The 16,496-nt window shown below is 42.0% G+C and overlaps 1 protein-coding gene and 1 long non-coding RNA gene across 3 annotated transcripts; one reads left to right on the top strand and one right to left on the bottom strand.

Annotated features, from left to right (window-relative positions):
* Positions 1–939: 939 nt before the first annotated feature.
* LOC124874413 (T-cell acute lymphocytic leukemia protein 1 homolog) lies at positions 940–2,975 on the bottom strand. The gene is made up of 3 exons (XM_047375763.1): positions 2,592–2,975; positions 2,285–2,349; positions 940–1,792 (listed from the first exon to the last, which is right to left on the bottom strand). The coding sequence occupies exons 1-3, from the start codon at positions 2,714–2,716 to the stop codon at positions 1,425–1,427; spliced, it is 558 nt and encodes a 185-aa protein (XP_047231719.1). The 5' UTR covers positions 2,717–2,975; the 3' UTR covers positions 940–1,424.
* Positions 2,976–4,439: 1,464 nt separating this feature from the next.
* LOC124873263 lies at positions 4,440–16,496 on the top strand. Of its 2 annotated transcripts, none has more exons than XR_007039489.1 (3): positions 4,440–4,575; positions 12,087–12,158; positions 16,432–16,496. It is a non-coding gene; the product is annotated as an uncharacterized LOC124873263 (long non-coding RNA). The 2 variants fall into 2 exon arrangements; XR_007039488.1 differs by lacking the exon at positions 16,432–16,496 and adding an exon at positions 12,250–12,617.

Below are 16,496 nucleotides of genomic sequence, written 5' to 3'. Positions count from 1 at the left end.
ACCATTCACGCAATTTAAAAAAAAGAAATGTCTTAGGCTGGCCCTAATACTCCGTTGTAAGATAGACACTGTGCTGTTAAAAGGTTTTTAACCCCTTACAGATTTCTTCGTGTTACTTGTCACCTTTAATGTTTCATATAACCAAACTGATGTTAACATCAAATAAAATAACCTGTGAAAATCCCAGAAGCAAAAATTATCATTTCATTTATTAAGAGAAAAAAAAATGTAATCTAACCAATCTGACCCTATGTGGAAATAGTAATTGCCCTCTGACCCTAATACCTAATTGTTCCCCCCTTGGCAGCAACAAGTCCCATCAAGTGTGTATGATAATAGGCAATGAGTCTTTTTTATCTCTCCGGGGGAGACTTGACCCACTCTTCTTTGCAGAATTGCTTTATTTCAGTCCGATTGGAGGATATTCAAGAATGATCTGCTTGTTTAAGGTAACGCTACAGCAGGGGTCTGCAACCTACAGCTCTGAAGTCACATGTGGCACTTTGGGCCCTTATGAAGGGCCCAAAGAACATATCTTCATTCAGAACTTTGGTCTAAAATGATAAAGACCTGAGAAATTATTTTAAAAATCAAGGTAAAAAGGCTAGTTTTGGCATTTCTTTCAGTGTTTTTTCATGCTATATTTGCACAGCTGAATGGCCACTAATAAAACATGGAATTATTTTCTGTTTAATTCTTTCATTCTCAAGCACATTTAAAGTAAAATACAAATTATTAATTGTAAAAATCTCTTTTAGAGATGCTTTGACCAATCTACAGATAAGAGTTAGCCTGCTTATGTTAATTTAAAGAAATAAAATTAACGTCTGATTTATTGATTGATTTTAGTCACTGGAGTGTTTTTCATCTGAATACATTGAGAAGCCATCAGTTAATGTTCATGTTTTTATTTGTGTTTATAGAAACAGATAAAAAAGCATCAAATTTGTATCATAGACATAAATATTCAGTGAACAAGAGTTTTTCTAACATCACACAGGACAAGTTCTATACAGAAATTAAAACTTTAAATGGACCGAAAGTTCCTTTAAATTGAAGGAAACTGAACCTGGTTCCTGGTTCTTCTGCTGACCAGCAGAACTTCACATCCTGAACGTGAAAACACAAACTTTTTACTGAAAAATAAGATCGATGTGAATTTCACATGGAGTCACTTTTTAAAGAACTGTTTCTCTGAAACAAAACATCGATGATGATCATCATCTTTTTTAACTTTGGCATCTCTGCAACCTTTCAGAAACACTGACATTAATATTCAGACCAAGCGACAAGTCTTTAATATAAAATACAAACACAAAAAACTGGATGTTTCCAGCTGGGTTTCCACCACAACACCAGTCCAAACTGGGAAAGTTCCGGGGCCTGTGTTACTGTTCGTGGGTTCGGATCAGTCTGCCTGCTGCTTAGCTGCACATAGTGTGCAGGTAGAGGTGCAACTGACTCTGCTCCTCCGACAGACCATCAGAGTCTCCATCCTCTGAACTCTGGTTCCAGTTGGAAGTTGGTGAGAGCGCTCCCTGCAGTTCATCATCCCCTAGGCTCCCAGCCCGACCCCTGGAGGCCACCCTGTGGTCCTGGTCGGTCAGAAGGCTGTCCAGGAAGTTGATATACCTGAGGGCGTGGCGCAGGATCTCGTTCTTGCTCAGCTTCCTGTCAGGTGGGTGAGTGGGGATAAGGCGACGCAGCTCAGAGAACGCTCCGTTGACGTTCTGCTGCCGCCAGCGCTCCCGACTGTTGGTGAAGACCCGACGGACGACCTGGGGACGTGACCCTGTGGGACAGCAGAAGATGGGTCAAGGAAAGTCCACAGAACATCCAAAATACATTTCAGGATCACATGAAGAAGAATAATGATGAAGATATGTAGATTCATAGATGTTCATATTGGGTTTTGACTGGAAAAAACTTTTCCTTCATTTATTAAAAGTCTTTGTATGGCCAGTAGGTGGCGATAATTGTGAACATGGCTTTAGAACTTGTTCTCCTTTTGGGAATAGTCAGTCAGTCATTTTCTACCGCTTATTCCATAGTGGGTCGCGGGGGAGCCGGTGCCTATCTCCAGCAGTCTATGGGCCAGAGGCAGGGTACACCCTGGACAGGTTGCCAGTCCATCGCAGGGCAAGGTTTGGGAATATATTAATAATAATATTATAATGAGCATAATAAGATGTTTCTGAGGAACATTTTTAGTTTAGAAGATAAGTTCAGTCCGAATATAACTTTGATTCATAATTCCAACATGTCAGTGACTTGGAGACCTCACCATCACTCTGGATCCTCTCACACGGACTTCCTCCCTGCTTCATTGGGATGCAGGACCCTGGATAACTGAATCACACAGAAACATAACATATATTATTCTTAATCATCAAGACCTGAACAGAAAACAAAAAACCTCGTTAAACTGTAATGTTTCTGTTAAAATGAAAGTAATGATTTCTTTCAGGTTTTTCTTTTTTGAGAAGCTGCGCAGTCCAGATAAAACCAAATGAACAGAAGCTGCATGTTTGCTAAAACAAGCTGCTGCCTACTGTTGTAAAGATGGATTCACCTGCGGAGGTTTTTCTCACCTGCGGAAGCTGCGCAGCTGATGTTGGATCTCGCGCACTTGTTGCTCGGTCTCGCGCAGCATGTCTCGTGCAGGACTCAGGTGGGTCAGCAGAAAATCCGGACTCATATGAAGCTCGGGGTCCATCTGAGAGCTCCTTGTCCCACTGCTTCCTTTTATAGCGACCCACGGCCCCCCCTGTTTGTCTCTTGGGGTGTCGCGTCGTTTCCACGCTGGCAATGACAGACCGATTAGAGGACTCGTTAAACTCTGGCTCCCAGGAAGCAGCACCCCTGGGACCTGCAGGACTCCAGGATCACGCCTCCCTCCTGCAGGAGTCGTGTTTTCCGCTGCTATCGCCCTTCTCCGTCACGACCTCCTGCACAAAGTGGTCCCACCTCTCCAGCCTCTGCAGGGGGCCAAGTGTTTATCTGTTCAATAAGAGCAGGAAATAATCTGGTGCAAAATGTGCCGCAAGTCTTGATATTTTACCTGTGTGGACATTTAATTATAGATATGTTTAAAAGACCACATTAAAATATATACTTTAAAAATGTTTGCTCATCCGTAAAATATATTTCAGTCATTTTAGTTGACGTTTCATTCTGCCATTTATCAGCAGCTTGATCAGATGTTTGCAATTATTTTGCATTTAGCCAGAAAGTCCCAATCAATTTTCAGGAAAATGACATGTAGAACATGGAAAAGTAACCTGCAAGTTTCAGCAAAATAGCCTTAAATCGGCTGAATTGTGGGTACAAGATCTGAGTTCCATTAAAATAACCTGCATGTGCTTGGGAGGAAACTTGCAAGTTTCAGGAAATTAACCTGCTGACGAAGTAACCTACAAGATCCAGCAAACTATCCTGAAACCAGCGGGAAAACCTTCAAAGGAAAAAAAACTATGTAAGTTCTAGAAAGCAACCAGCAAGTTATAGAAATGAAATCTGACTTTAGCTGGAAATTATCATGTTCCAGGAAAACAACCTGTACGATATGGAAAGTAACCTGTAAATTCCAGCAAAGTAACCTCTAACCAGCTGAAAACTAACTCTAAAATCTGAAAGTAACCTACAGGTTCTGGGAAAGTAATCTGCATGTGCTTTGCGTAAGACACTTGCAAGTTTTAGGAATGTGGTCTGCAATTTCTGGAAAAGTAACCTGCAAAAACCTGGAAAATACCTTGTAAGTTGCAAAACAATAAACTGGAAGTTTCATGAAAGTAACTTGTAATTTCTGGAAAAGTAACCAGTAAGTTATAGGAAACTATGAGCGTTAATATGCATGACTACCATTTGTTTAATAATCGATTTAACTGAGACCAAAATGCAACAGAAATGGTACCCATAGTTCATCCTGACCCACTTATTCAAAAGCAAAATAAAACAATGAAATAATTAACTAATTACCTATAAATACCCTTAGGATGAACCAAAATTATAAAGTAATTAAAGAAAAATTACAAAGCAGTAAAAAGTATGAAAGAACAAATATCTCCAACATTGAGCTGCGAGATTAATGTTAATGTTGCTCATATAAAACTTTTAACATTTCCCAAACAATGAATAATGAAACATCTAATTACCGACATACACCCTCGCGTTTCACACCAGTTTACCTGTTTTTAACCGCAGTCCAGGTAATTTAAATGTCCCTGATTCATTCTAACTGACGGACTCTTATTTTATAAGCAGATCAGTGAAGAGCAAATTACGGTTTTCGTTTTTACTCGTTTATTTTGGTAGGAACCTCTCAGGCAATTTGCCTTCCCGTGCGCGTGATCCAGGAGGTGTGGGTGGGGCAGGTGAACAGGTGCTGGTCACGTGATTTAATGACGCACCTGAGTCTGTTTCATCGCGTGGGAGTTTTTTTGCTGCATTTCTTTAAATTCTAGTTTGATTTTGGTTTATCCGTGGAGAAAAAGCGGGTTTAACGTGTTTCCGCCATGTTTTCCCGCTAATCTGAGTCTTTTACCGAGTTAATCTGGCGGAGACGGATTTAACCAGGTGAGGCGTGTTTAACGTGTGTGTTGTGTGAATGAGCCTGGGAGCCGGTGTGTTGACGCTGTTTCATTGGTCTGAGTGGAAGCCTGCAGACAAAACCAGGGGCTTAGTTAAGAGCAGATAATAGTAATAGGCGTGCATCATTTTAATGATGTACAAAGAGCTGCTGCTGCATCCAGAAATCATATTCAGCTAACTATTTATTGCTTTTTTCTGCTCGTATTGCAGTCCATTGAGGGGAAGAGTCAGAATTAAAGAAAGTCCTCCATAGATTTGAACATTTAGGAACCTTTGGTCACAACCTGAACAACAGCCAGCAACTGGTTTATGCCTATAGCTGCTTTCTGCAGCGTTTTGTCAGGAGAAGACATATGCAACAATTATGTTCTGTGGGAGATGCATATTTTCACAACTCTTCATTAGTGCAGGTATCTATCATTGAACCTTGTGGTGAGTTGTGTGTACAAAAAAGCAATTTTGTGTTTTATGTGAATGTGGAGAGAGCAAACAAAGGAGTTTTTAATTAATTGTGTGCCTGTAGTCACCAGCTGGAAATCCAGTATGTTGGAAGGTAGTCTGTAAGTTCTGGAAAGTAACCTGCATGTTTTTGGGAAGAGACCTGCAAGTTTTAGTAAAATGGTATAAAGAAGTGGGAAAGTAACCTGAAAGTAGCCAGCAACAAAGGTTCTAGCAAAATAGCCAGAAAGTCCCTTGTAACATCCGAGGAAATAACCAAGAAGCCGTGTGAAAGTAGCCTGTAAGTTCATGGAAAGTACATTTAGAGGCTGGCTGTAAGTGTTTTCACACAAAGTGGGATTTTCCTTTTCGCTCACAGCTTCCTGCACAAAATGTGCAGCTCAGCTAATGTTTCATTCATTAAAAGAGGAAGTGTCTCTTTAATCTGTAAAACTGGTCTTGATTAATGGTTCTCCAGACTTCCTGAAGGTCCTTCAGAAAGTTTAGATTTCTTTGGACTTTAGCTGCTTTTTAAATTTTCTTTCCAGTCCTTGAACCTGACCATAACGCCTTTTTGTACTGTGTGTGCTTATTAAATGAGGACTCACAGGTTTTCTTTAGCAGATAAACAGTATCTGAAAGTCGTCTTTTTGAAACAACGAAGGCCTGAACATGACCTGAGAGACGTATCCTTCAGTAAGCTGATGGCTCGTTGGGAATCACCTTGTTGGAGATGAACTCTTCTGGGAGCGTTTTATGCCTGACTGAATTCATAGGATGGTGCAAAGTGGCGTGAAGTGGTTCATATAACTAAAAACATATTTTGTTTCATGCATCTGCTTGTTTTTCTTTGCTTTAACAAACCGTTCAGCAGCTCTTCTATGGAGCAGCAGCCTGTCAGAAAATATTCTGTCAGGCAAAACCACTTCATTGTTTCTTCTAGCCCTCTGAAGATGACCTGGAGATCATCTGAGTTTTTGGAGAACCCAAGATGTTTGTAATTTCTTAGACTTCTATTGGGACACATTCTACTGGACTGGTTTGCTAATTTAGATGTATAGCAACCCTTAAGCATGCATAACCTGCTCTTAAACACACTCTGTAGATTCATTTAATCAGGAACTCTTTTTTTTTTTTTTTTTTTTGAGTAACTGCAGCCTGCAAACAAATCTCTGTTCAGGTGGCGCCACCTGCTGGCTGCTCGTCCACACACTCAGCTTTGCTCTAAGGAGATTTCAGCAAGACTTTCATAAGTGAAGTTAGCCAAACATTATTCAAATCTATCAAAAATGGTTTCAAATTGTTGTTCTACATAAGTGGAATTTTGTGTATATGTCGTTTTAAAGATATCATGGATCATACATACCAGAATTCAAGGAAATACTCTAAAAGACCTTTGGACCACCTGGACAACTATTGATCAAAACCAGCTGATTTAAAAAAAAAAAAAAAATCTTTCAGCTGGGAAGGAAAATGTAAAAAGATGAGGGGAATGACTCAAGAGTTTTGCATGGATATAAACCTTTATATACAGGTCCTTCTCCAAAAATTAGCTTATTGTGATAAAGTTCATTATTTTCCATAATGTCATGATGAAAATTTAACATTCATATATTTTAGATTCATTGCACACTAACTGAAATATTTCAGGTCTTTTATTGTCTTAATACGGATGATTGTGGCATACAGCTCATGAAAACCCAAAATTCCTATCTCACAAAATTAGCATATCATTAAAAGGGTCTCTAAACGAGCTATGAACCTAATCATCTGAATCAACGAGTTAACTCTAAACACCTGCAAAAGATTCCTGAGGCCTTTAAAACTCCCAGCCTGGTTCATCACTCAAAACCCCAATCATGGGTAAGACTGCCGACCTGACTGCTGTCCAGAAGGCCACTATTGACACCCTCAAGCAAGAGGGTAAGACACAGAAAGAAATTTCTGAACAAATAGGCTGTTCCCAGAGTGCTGTATCAAGGCACCTCAGTGGGAAGTCTGTGGGAAGGAAAAAGTGTGGCAGAAAACGCTGCACAACGAGAAGAGGTGACCGGACCCTGAGGAAGATTGTGGAGAAGGGCCGATTCTAGACCTTGGGGGACCTGCGGAAGCAGTGGACTGAGTCTGGAGTAGAAACATCCAGAGCCACCGTGCACAGGCGTGTGCAGGCAATGGGCTACAGGTGCCGCATTCCCCAGGTCAAGCCACTTTTGAACCAGAAACAGTGGCAGAAGCGCCTGACCTGGGCTACAGAGAAGCAACACTGGACTGTTGCTCAGTGGTCCAAAGTACTTTTTTCGGATGAAAGCAAATTCTGCATGTCATTCGGAAATCAAGGTGCCAGAGTCTGGAGGAAGACTGGGGAGAAGGAAATGCCAAAATGCCAGAAGTCCAGTGTCAAGTACCCACAGTCAGTGATGGTCTGGGGTGCCGTGTCAGCTGCTGGTGTTGGTCCACTGTGTTTTATCAAGGGCAGGGTCAATGCAGCTAGCTATCAGGAGATTTTGGAGCACTTCATGCTTCCATCTGCTGAAAAGCTTTATGGAAATGAAGATTTCATTTTTCAGCACGACCTGGCACCTGCTCACAATGCCAAAACCACTGGTAAATGGTTTACTGACCATGGTATCACTGTGCTCAATTGGCCTGCCAACTCTCCTGACCTGAACCCCATAGAGAATCTGTGGGATATTGTGAAGAGAACGTTGAGAGACTCAAGACCCAACACTCTGGATGAGCTAAAGGCCGCTATCGAAGCATCCTGGGCCTCCATAAGACCTCAGCAGTGCCACAGGCTGATTGCCTCCATGCCACGCCGCATTGAAGCAGTCATTTCTGCAAAAGGATTCCCGACCAAGTATTGAGTGCATAACTGTACATGATTATTTGAAGGTTGACGTTTTTTGTATTAAAAACACTTTTCTTTGATATGCTAATTTTGTGAGATAGGAATTTTGGGTTTTAATGAGCTGTATGCCAAAATCATCCGTATTAAGACAATAAAAGACCTGAAATATTTCAGTTAGTGTGCAATGAATCTAAAATATATGAATGTTAAATTTTCATCATTACATTATGGAAAATAATGAACTTTATCACAATATGCTAATATTTTGAGAAGGACCTGTAGTGGAGAAATCCCCTGTGCCTGTTTTCCCCCGGGAACTTCCCAAAGCATGCTTGTGCCAACAGCGCCGAGCTTCTGCCCACACGCAGTGCTAGGGCACCAAGTGCTGGGGGAGGGGGGGCACCAAAAAAGTCAGGCTCATGGAAGAACCATCACAATTATAGTAATCATAATAACATATTTAAAAATTTGTAAAGCATGTTATTAGATATAAGCACTACAAAACAAATGTTGGATTATGCCTCACACTGTGATTGGACATGGCCACATTTAATGAAGAGACACCAGTATGTAATGATGGGTAAGTTTGAATCTGGGTATTTTGGCATTGCTTATGGGGTCCCACAGGGATCTGTATTGGGTCCAGTGTTGTTTATAAATTAATGATATATTTGAAATGATATATCACACCAATACTTTATTCTGGCAGTTCAAATTGTTAAAATTCTTTGATTTATTTGATTTTTATACAGTACAAATTCCTTATAAAGCCTATAGAAATGTATTACACAGAGAGAAGGGGTTTATAATCTGAGGGGCTGTGATAACTTTAAGATCCAAGCAGTGAGAACCACTAGGAAAGTTTACGTGTGTGTGTTTATTTTATTTTTGTATTGTATCTGTTTTTTTACTGGCTTTGTATCAACCTTTTAGATAAAATATATAGACACACCCTCCATTTCTGCTACCTGTATGACCCATTCTCTTTTCCAATGGTTATAATCAGTCTGACAGAGGGAGGTATCCCAATAATTGTGGTTTTTAGTGTAACAATGACCATCAGTGGGACCCTTTCTGGGGTTCCTTGAGACGACATTGTTGTAAATAAGCGCCGTTTAACTAAATAATCTGAACTGAAACTATCTGTGTAGTTATGCTGCTATAGGCTTAGGCTGCTGGAGGACATAATGACCACTTTCACCCTCTTCACTACATTCTCACACTACTCTCCAATTTTGCATTATTTGCTGTTATTTCAGCTTTTAACTTTGTTCTCTCTCTTTTCTCTTCCTAGAAGCTACACCTGGCCTGACTCTGTGTCTACCTGTGACACCTTCATCCAATCATCCAAGCTTCTGCTGGCAACAACTTAATGCTCACCCTCTACCGATGATCCACATGGCCCTGTCTTTCAGTGTTTAACCCTTTCTCTCTCCTAGACATGGCTACTGACTGAGCTTCTACTGTAACTAACTCTATGTGCTCTCTTTCAGACTCTAACCTTGAAAACTGGCTCAGAGTTTATCTGTTCTTTCTTTCTAGATGAAACGACTAAAGGAGCTACATCCACTAACATTTACTTTTCCTTCCCATAGAAAGTACTCCTAGATCAGTGCTTCTTTGTTCTCTTTGTGTCTCTGCTCTGTTCTCTCAAACCTCCAGTCGGTTGTGGCAGATGGCCGCTCACACTGAGCCTGGTTCTGGTTCTGCTGGAGGTTTCTTCCTGTTAAAAGGGAGTTTTTCCTCTCCACTGTCGCTACATGCATGCTCAGTATGAGGGATTGCTGCAAAGTCAACGCCAGTGACTGTCCACTGTCTCTACATGCTCATCCAGGAGGAGTGAATGCTGCAAGTCACTGACTGGATGCAATCTGCTGGGTTTCCTTAGATAGAAAAACTTTTTATCCAATTTGAATAATAACTGAATCTGACTGCACTGTTCAATGGTTAGGATTAATTGGAATGTATGATCCTGACTCTTGTGAAGTGCCTTGAGACGACATGTGTTGTGAATTGGCGCTATATAAATAAACTGAATTGAATTGAATATAAGAGAGAGGGAGAGGTATAGATTCAATATGCATGGAGTGAAAGATGTCCAGCGATTATTTCCTATAATTTGATGATTCTAGCTTACCGATAATGAAAACCCAAAATGCAGTGTCTCAGAAATATAGACTATTATATACGATCAATAAAAAATGACATTTTAGGCAGAAATGTCAAGCTTCTGAAAGTGTGTTCATTTCTGTGCACTCAATACTTGGTCTGGGCTCCTTTTGCATGAATTACTGCATCAATGCAGTGTTGCATGGAGGAGATCAGCATGTGGTTCTGCTGAGGTGTTCAGGAAGGGCAGGTTGCTTTGATAGTGGCCTTCGGGTCATCTGCCTTGTAGGTTCTGGTGTCTCTCACCTTCCTCTGGACAATACTCCAAAGATTCTCTATGGGGTTCTGGTCAGGCTAGTTGCTGGCCAATCAAACACAGTAACATCATGGTCACTGGACCAGATTTTGGTACCTTTAGCAGCGTGGGCTGGTACCAAGTCCTGCTGGAAAATGAAATCACCATCTACATAAAGCCTGTCAGCAGAAGGAAACATGAAGTGCTCTAAAACCTGCTGGAAGGTGCCTCCGTTGACTGTGGCCTTCATAGAACCCAGTGGATCAACACCAGCAGATGGCATGGCTCCCAAATCATCACTGACTGTCTAAACGTCACACTGGACTTCAAGCAATGTGGATTCTGTTTCTCTCCACTCTTTCTCCAGACTCTGGGACCTTGATTTCCAAAATAAATACAGACTTTACTTTAATCTGAAAAGAGGACTTTGGACCACTGAGGGACAGTCCAGTTCTTTTTCTCCTTAGCCCAGGTGAGGTGCTTGTTGCCCACCTGTAGGATCCGTCTGTGCCTAGTGGCTCTTGATGCACTGACTCCAGCCTCAGTTCATGCGTTGTGAAACGTTCCCAAATTGCTGAATGGATTTTGCTTGACAATCCTCTGAAGGCTGCAGTTATCCCTGTTGCTGGTGCACCTTTTCCCACCACACTTTTTACTTCCCCTCAACGTTCTACGAACATGCTTGGATACAGCAATCTGCAAACAACCAGCTTCTTCAGCAGTGACATTTTGTTGATTCCCCTCCCTGTGGAGGGTGTCCATGACTGTCTTCTGGACATCTGTCCAGTCAGCTGTTGTCTCCATGATTCTGTCTCCTACTGACCCAGACTGAGACCAAAGGGTGGCCCTTGGAATAATTTTGTATGGCCCCCGACTGCAGTTGAAAACAGCACAAAGTTGTCCGTCCAGCAAATGGAGCTGATGCAGATGAACACTTTGTAATTTTCTTTTAGGACGAGATTTTCAAGGACAATTTTATATCTTATTAAAATGAAAATTTTTGGTACAACACAAAATATTTATTTGCCTTGATTTTTATTTTGCTTTGATTTTAAAATCACAGTAGGTAGACCCATAAACATCCTGTGACTTTTTCCTAAAAATATTTCATTAAGGCAAACGACTGAAACCGTTTTTCTGAACTACAATTTCTTTTCTACTTTATTTCATTATTATATTGCATGTTTAGTTTATTGCTGAGAAGGTTAAATAATAATTCACAGTAAAATTATTTTTGCAATTTTAATTGGAAGAAAGAATTGTGGCCCATGAGTACTTTCAACTTGCTGTTTTTGGTTCTGGGCACCACGGATTTAGAGGCTCGGGGAACCTTTGCAGGTGTGTTGAGTTAATTACCTGATTTAAAAGGTGACACCATGGGCATCCAGTAATTCTGAGTCACTGAATTTTGGATTTCATTTTCTGTGAGCCTTAATCATCAAAATCACAAGAAATATAGGCTTGAACTAGTTCACTGCATGGGTAATGAATCTATATAACATACAAGCTTCACTTTCTGATATGAGTGACAGTGGAGTTGTATTTGCACATCCTCAACACGATGCCGTGAAGGAGAAAATCTGTTTTAAAGCAGCTCAGTGATGTTGCAGTGATCCAGACCAACCAGTAGGTGGCAGAATAACTTTAAAAATCCACCTAAGGTGTCTGAAGTTCCGATTGTTGATCTGAATTTGTTTGTTGCTCAGTGTGTCGAAGGTGTTGTGTATTTAAACTTTTGCACAGCCTTAAAGATCACTTTATATATTCGGTGTGGATTAAATCAGTTTAATGTCGTATTCTCCTCAGAGACTGATTCAGTATCAATGTCAGCTGAACAGCATCACCAACATGACGAGTCGTAAAACAAACGGCAGGAAGGTGAGACGATGATGAGATCATGTTCTTCCTGGCACTGCTTAAACCTCCAAAAACTGTGTAAATACGATTCTGTTGTTGTTGAACAATACAGAGTGAATGCTGCTCTGACTGGACTCAACTGGGCATCCGGAACCTCCATGAGTCCACTGGGCCCCTGGAAAATAATAGCTTGTTCTTGGAAGAAAAGGGGATTTTCTTCATTATATCGGTTCGGGTTCTGGTACAGTCACTTCTAGCATCAGTTTCTGCTGCTTCAGCTGAAGAAGTACTGACTGCACCAGAACACAGCTGCAACAACAGCACCAACTCTGCTGGGCCAGAGGAAGGGAACACCCCTCTTTCCCTCCCCACCACCCGTCAGCCAATGATAATGTTGTGACCACCATGATTTATGATGATAAAAAAAATATATAGAGAGATAAATTAAAGACCAACTAAATACAAAGATGAATATGTAAAATAAACAAGGTGTAAAAGATTTAAATGTCACACATAAAGATAAACTACAAAATTATTATTATTAATCTAGCCTATTTAGCATGAAAGATCAAAGTTGTTCATGAAATAAAAATTAGCCAAATGTTAAAACGACTGAGGATGAATGAACCCATACAGGCTAAATCCAACATGATTAGTAAAAAAAAAAAAGAGAAATGTAGGCTGAAATAAAATGAAAAATGTAGAATTTGTTGACAAGTAGTTAAATAAATAAAAAAAACAGACAGCAGAGCAGTTTTTAAATATAGTAAAGGTCAGCAAGTGTCTCTTTAAAACAACCTTTATGGACAAAACTGGGATCTTTTAATTAGGGATGCACTGATTCATAATCCTGTCATGGCCATTAACCGACATTTACCAGTATTTTATATATTTTCCTATCCTTTCGACACCATGAAAAAAAAAACGCTGACAGTGCTTCTCGAAATATGTTCTCTTACTCGTACTCGTCGTCTTCCGCTTTATCCAGAACCGGGTCGCAGTGGCAGCAAACTCAGCAGAGACGCCCAGACGTCCCTCTCCCCAGACACCTCTTCCAAGCTTCCAAGCTCCTCCAAGCCCAAGGCGTTCCCAGGCCAGCCGAGAGACATAGTCCCTCCAGCGTGTCCCGGGCCGTCCCCTGGGCCTCCTCCCGGTGGGACGTGCCTGGAACACCTCCCAAGGAAGGCGTCCAGGAGGCATCCGGTATAGATGCCCGAACCACCTCAACTGGCTCCTCTCGATGTGGAGGAGCGGCGGCTCTACTCCAAGCTCCTACCGGATGACCGAGATCCTCACCCTATCTCTAAGGGAGTGCCCGGCCACCCTACGGAGGAAGCTCATTTCAGCCGCTTGTATCCGTGATCTCGTTCTTTCGGTCATGACCCAAAGTTCATGGCCATAGGTGAGGGTAGGAACGTAGACCGACCAGTAAATTGAGAGCTTTGCTTTTCGGCTCAGCTCTCTCTTCACCACAACGGACCGGCACAGCGCCTCCATTACTGCGGCAGCCGCACCGATCCGTCAGTCGATCTCCCGCTCCATTCTTCCGTCACTCATGAACAAGACCCCGAGATACTTAAACTCCTCCACTTGAGGCAGGAACTCCCCTCCAACCAGAAGAGGACAAGCCACCCTTTTCCAGTCGAGAACCATGTCCTCGGACTTGGAGGAGCTGATCTTCATCCCAGCCGCTTCACACTCTGCTGCGAACCGCCACAGTGCATGCTGTAGGTCTTGGCTAGAGGGGGCCAGGAGGACCACGTCATCTGCAAAAAGAAGAGACGAAATCCTATGGTCCCCAAACCAGACCCCCTCCGGCCCTTGGTTGCGCCTAGAAATCCTGTCCATAAAAGTTATGAACATGACCAGTGACGAAGGGCAACCCTGCCGGAGTCCAACATGCACTGGGAACAGGTCCGACTTAGTGCCGGCAATGCGGACCAAACTCCTGCTCCGCTCGTACACGGACCGGATGGCCCCTAATAAAGGGCCCCCCGATTCCATACTCCTGGAGCACCCCCCACAGGGAACCACGAGGGACACCGTCGAATGCCTTCTTCAGGTCCATAAAACACATGTGGACCGGTTGGGCAAACTCCCATGAACCCTCCAGTACCCTGTAGAGGATATAGAGCTGGTCCAGTGTTCCACGGCCGGGACGAAAACCACACTGCTCCTCCTGAAGCCGAGGTTCGACTATCGGTCGGACTCTCCTCTCCAATACCCTGGCGTAGGCCTTACCAGGGAGGCTGAGGAGTGTGATCCCCCTGTAGTTGGAACACACCCTCTGGTCACCCTTCTTATGAAGGGGGACCACCACCCCAGTCTGCCAGGCCAGTCCAAACTAAGGGTCTGAAAAAGGGACACTGCTGATTCTCTGAATCAGAGATTGCTTTTGGGAAACTGTTTTGTCTTTGAACTGACCTGACCTGCAACTCTGATTAATGAGCCTTTGTGATGCTCAACTCTGTTAATCTGGAAGCATCTGTGATCTGACTGTCCTCTGGTAAATATCACAACACAGAGGAGAATTCTTCTAGTTCTGACATACATGGCGCCTCAGTGAGGGTTTGGCGGAACCAGGCTAAACATTTAGATGTTCTGAACATCTAGAGGTCTGAATCTGCAGACCGCTTCATCTGCCACCTTCACTATGATCCTCATCTCTTAACAGTAGACCTAGAGCTAAACGTTACTCTCCATCATGCTGATGCTTTTCTTGCTCTCTTTCTCGTTGACCTCCGGCTGGTGAAGTTTGGAGGTGTCACCTGAACTAAAACCCTGCAGCTCTGAATGGACAGTTGAGGAGTTCATGCACCTCAGAGCAGCTTTGAAACACACCAGAAGCCCTGAATCACTGATGTTTTGAGAACGTTTCTGTGCAGCTGATGGAAAGCAGCAGCCATGCACTGAGCCTCTGTGGTCACGTATGGAAGAATATATGGAAATTTTAATTTATTACCTGAGCTCAGGAGCTTTTTTATATCATCACGATATACAGATCAGGACTGGGACTATAAACAAACAAAGCTTTCCTCTGAAAATGAGTCAAAAAGTAGTGAAAAAACTTTAAAAGACCTTTTAGAAAGTATGGAGAAATATTATTTCCCTTGATGGGAAATAAAATAAATGAGGGATAATTTGAACCTTCAGCACAGATAAACTTCTCATTTGGCATCAGATGTAATAATTTTTTTCCGGTCACAGAAACACTCAGAAAGACGTTTGTTTATTCTTTATTGAATCTTCTGAGAAACCATTGAAGAGAAGAAGACCAGGAACTTCTCCAAGAACCTTTTTTTAATGTTAACCAGGACTCTGAGATGATTGTTCTACAAACGTTCCCAGTGAGTATTTATACTGGCTAACAATAAAGACAAATATGTGTCTTTTATTAAGGTTGGGCTCATTCTGCCTAGAAGATGCCTAAACCCATCTGACAACCTCTCATTTTTAAATGCAGATCTCGTATTATTACAAACTTTGCAGCTTAGTTTTTTGTGCTGATGGATCACTTTGCTTTTGGCTTGTTATAGATAGATTTAGATCCAGATTAAGTAATATTAGCCTAAAAAGTTAAATTTAAACCCAAATAAAAGAGCCCAGAATGATCAGCTGACCTTGTCAGTACAGTCCTCTGGTCAGAACAGGTGAAGCTGTGAAGGAGTCCAGCTGAAATCGCTCCATGTTGAACAGACTGCTGAAAGCAGGTTAGATGAGGTGGACCTCGGTCTTCTTGTCTTTGCAGTTATCACCAAACAAAAGGGTGGAGCCATTATCACCAGCTAATAAGGCTTCTTCCAATTGATGAATTTGCATCTAAAATCCCTGCGTTATAATATAGAAGTTATCTTTTTCGCTTGGTTTTATTTATTTATTTAAGCTGAACCTGATTTATTTCTTTACAGCTCTTTTCAGAGGCGGGGTCTGAAAATGTTCTGTCTGAAAATCTTGTCTTTTTCTCTGTGATCAGTCAGAATCAACAAAATTAAACAACTTCAGGCATAAAAATGTATCTGAATACTTTATCAGTTCAAACTGTACTTAAAAGTACTCGATTACTTCCCTGCCTGGCTGTTCTTCTGTCTGATTGGCTGACGGAGGAGCGTTTTCCGGGCGTTCTGCCAAACTCAGCTGGCCTCCAACCAAACACTCAGCGAGGCAGCGCTCCGGCCGACCTCATAATGAGATAATGATGACAATATGGTTGAACTGCGGCGAGTGCTGGACTGCTGCCACCTTCTTGCTCGCTGTTTGTGCCGTTTGAGTCTCACTGTGTCTGTTTGACTCGCAGCATCCGTTGAAGCTCAGGAAGAGGTTCTGCACCTCTGTGACATCCACTCATCATCGACGTTCTCC

Source organism: Girardinichthys multiradiatus, chromosome 9 (assembly GCF_021462225.1).
Source record: "Girardinichthys multiradiatus isolate DD_20200921_A chromosome 9, DD_fGirMul_XY1, whole genome shotgun sequence".
NCBI lineage: Eukaryota > Metazoa > Chordata > Actinopteri > Cyprinodontiformes > Goodeidae > Girardinichthys > Girardinichthys multiradiatus.
The sequence above is the reverse complement of the archived record's forward strand: the minus strand, read 5'-3'. Positions and strand labels throughout refer to the sequence as shown.

Coding starts and splice junctions, on each gene's coding strand:
- LOC124874413 (XM_047375763.1), bottom strand. CDS start 2,716: ATGGACCCCGAGCTTCATATGAGTCCGGATTTTCTGCTGACCCACCTG. Junction 2,350..2,591: donor CAGCTGCGCAGCTTCCGCAG/GTGAGAAAAACC, acceptor TGTGTGATTCAG/TTATCCAGGGTCCTGCATCC. Junction 1,793..2,284: donor TGAGAGGATCCAGAGTGATG/GTGAGGTCTCCA, acceptor GCTGTCCCACAG/GGTCACGTCCCCAGGTCGTC.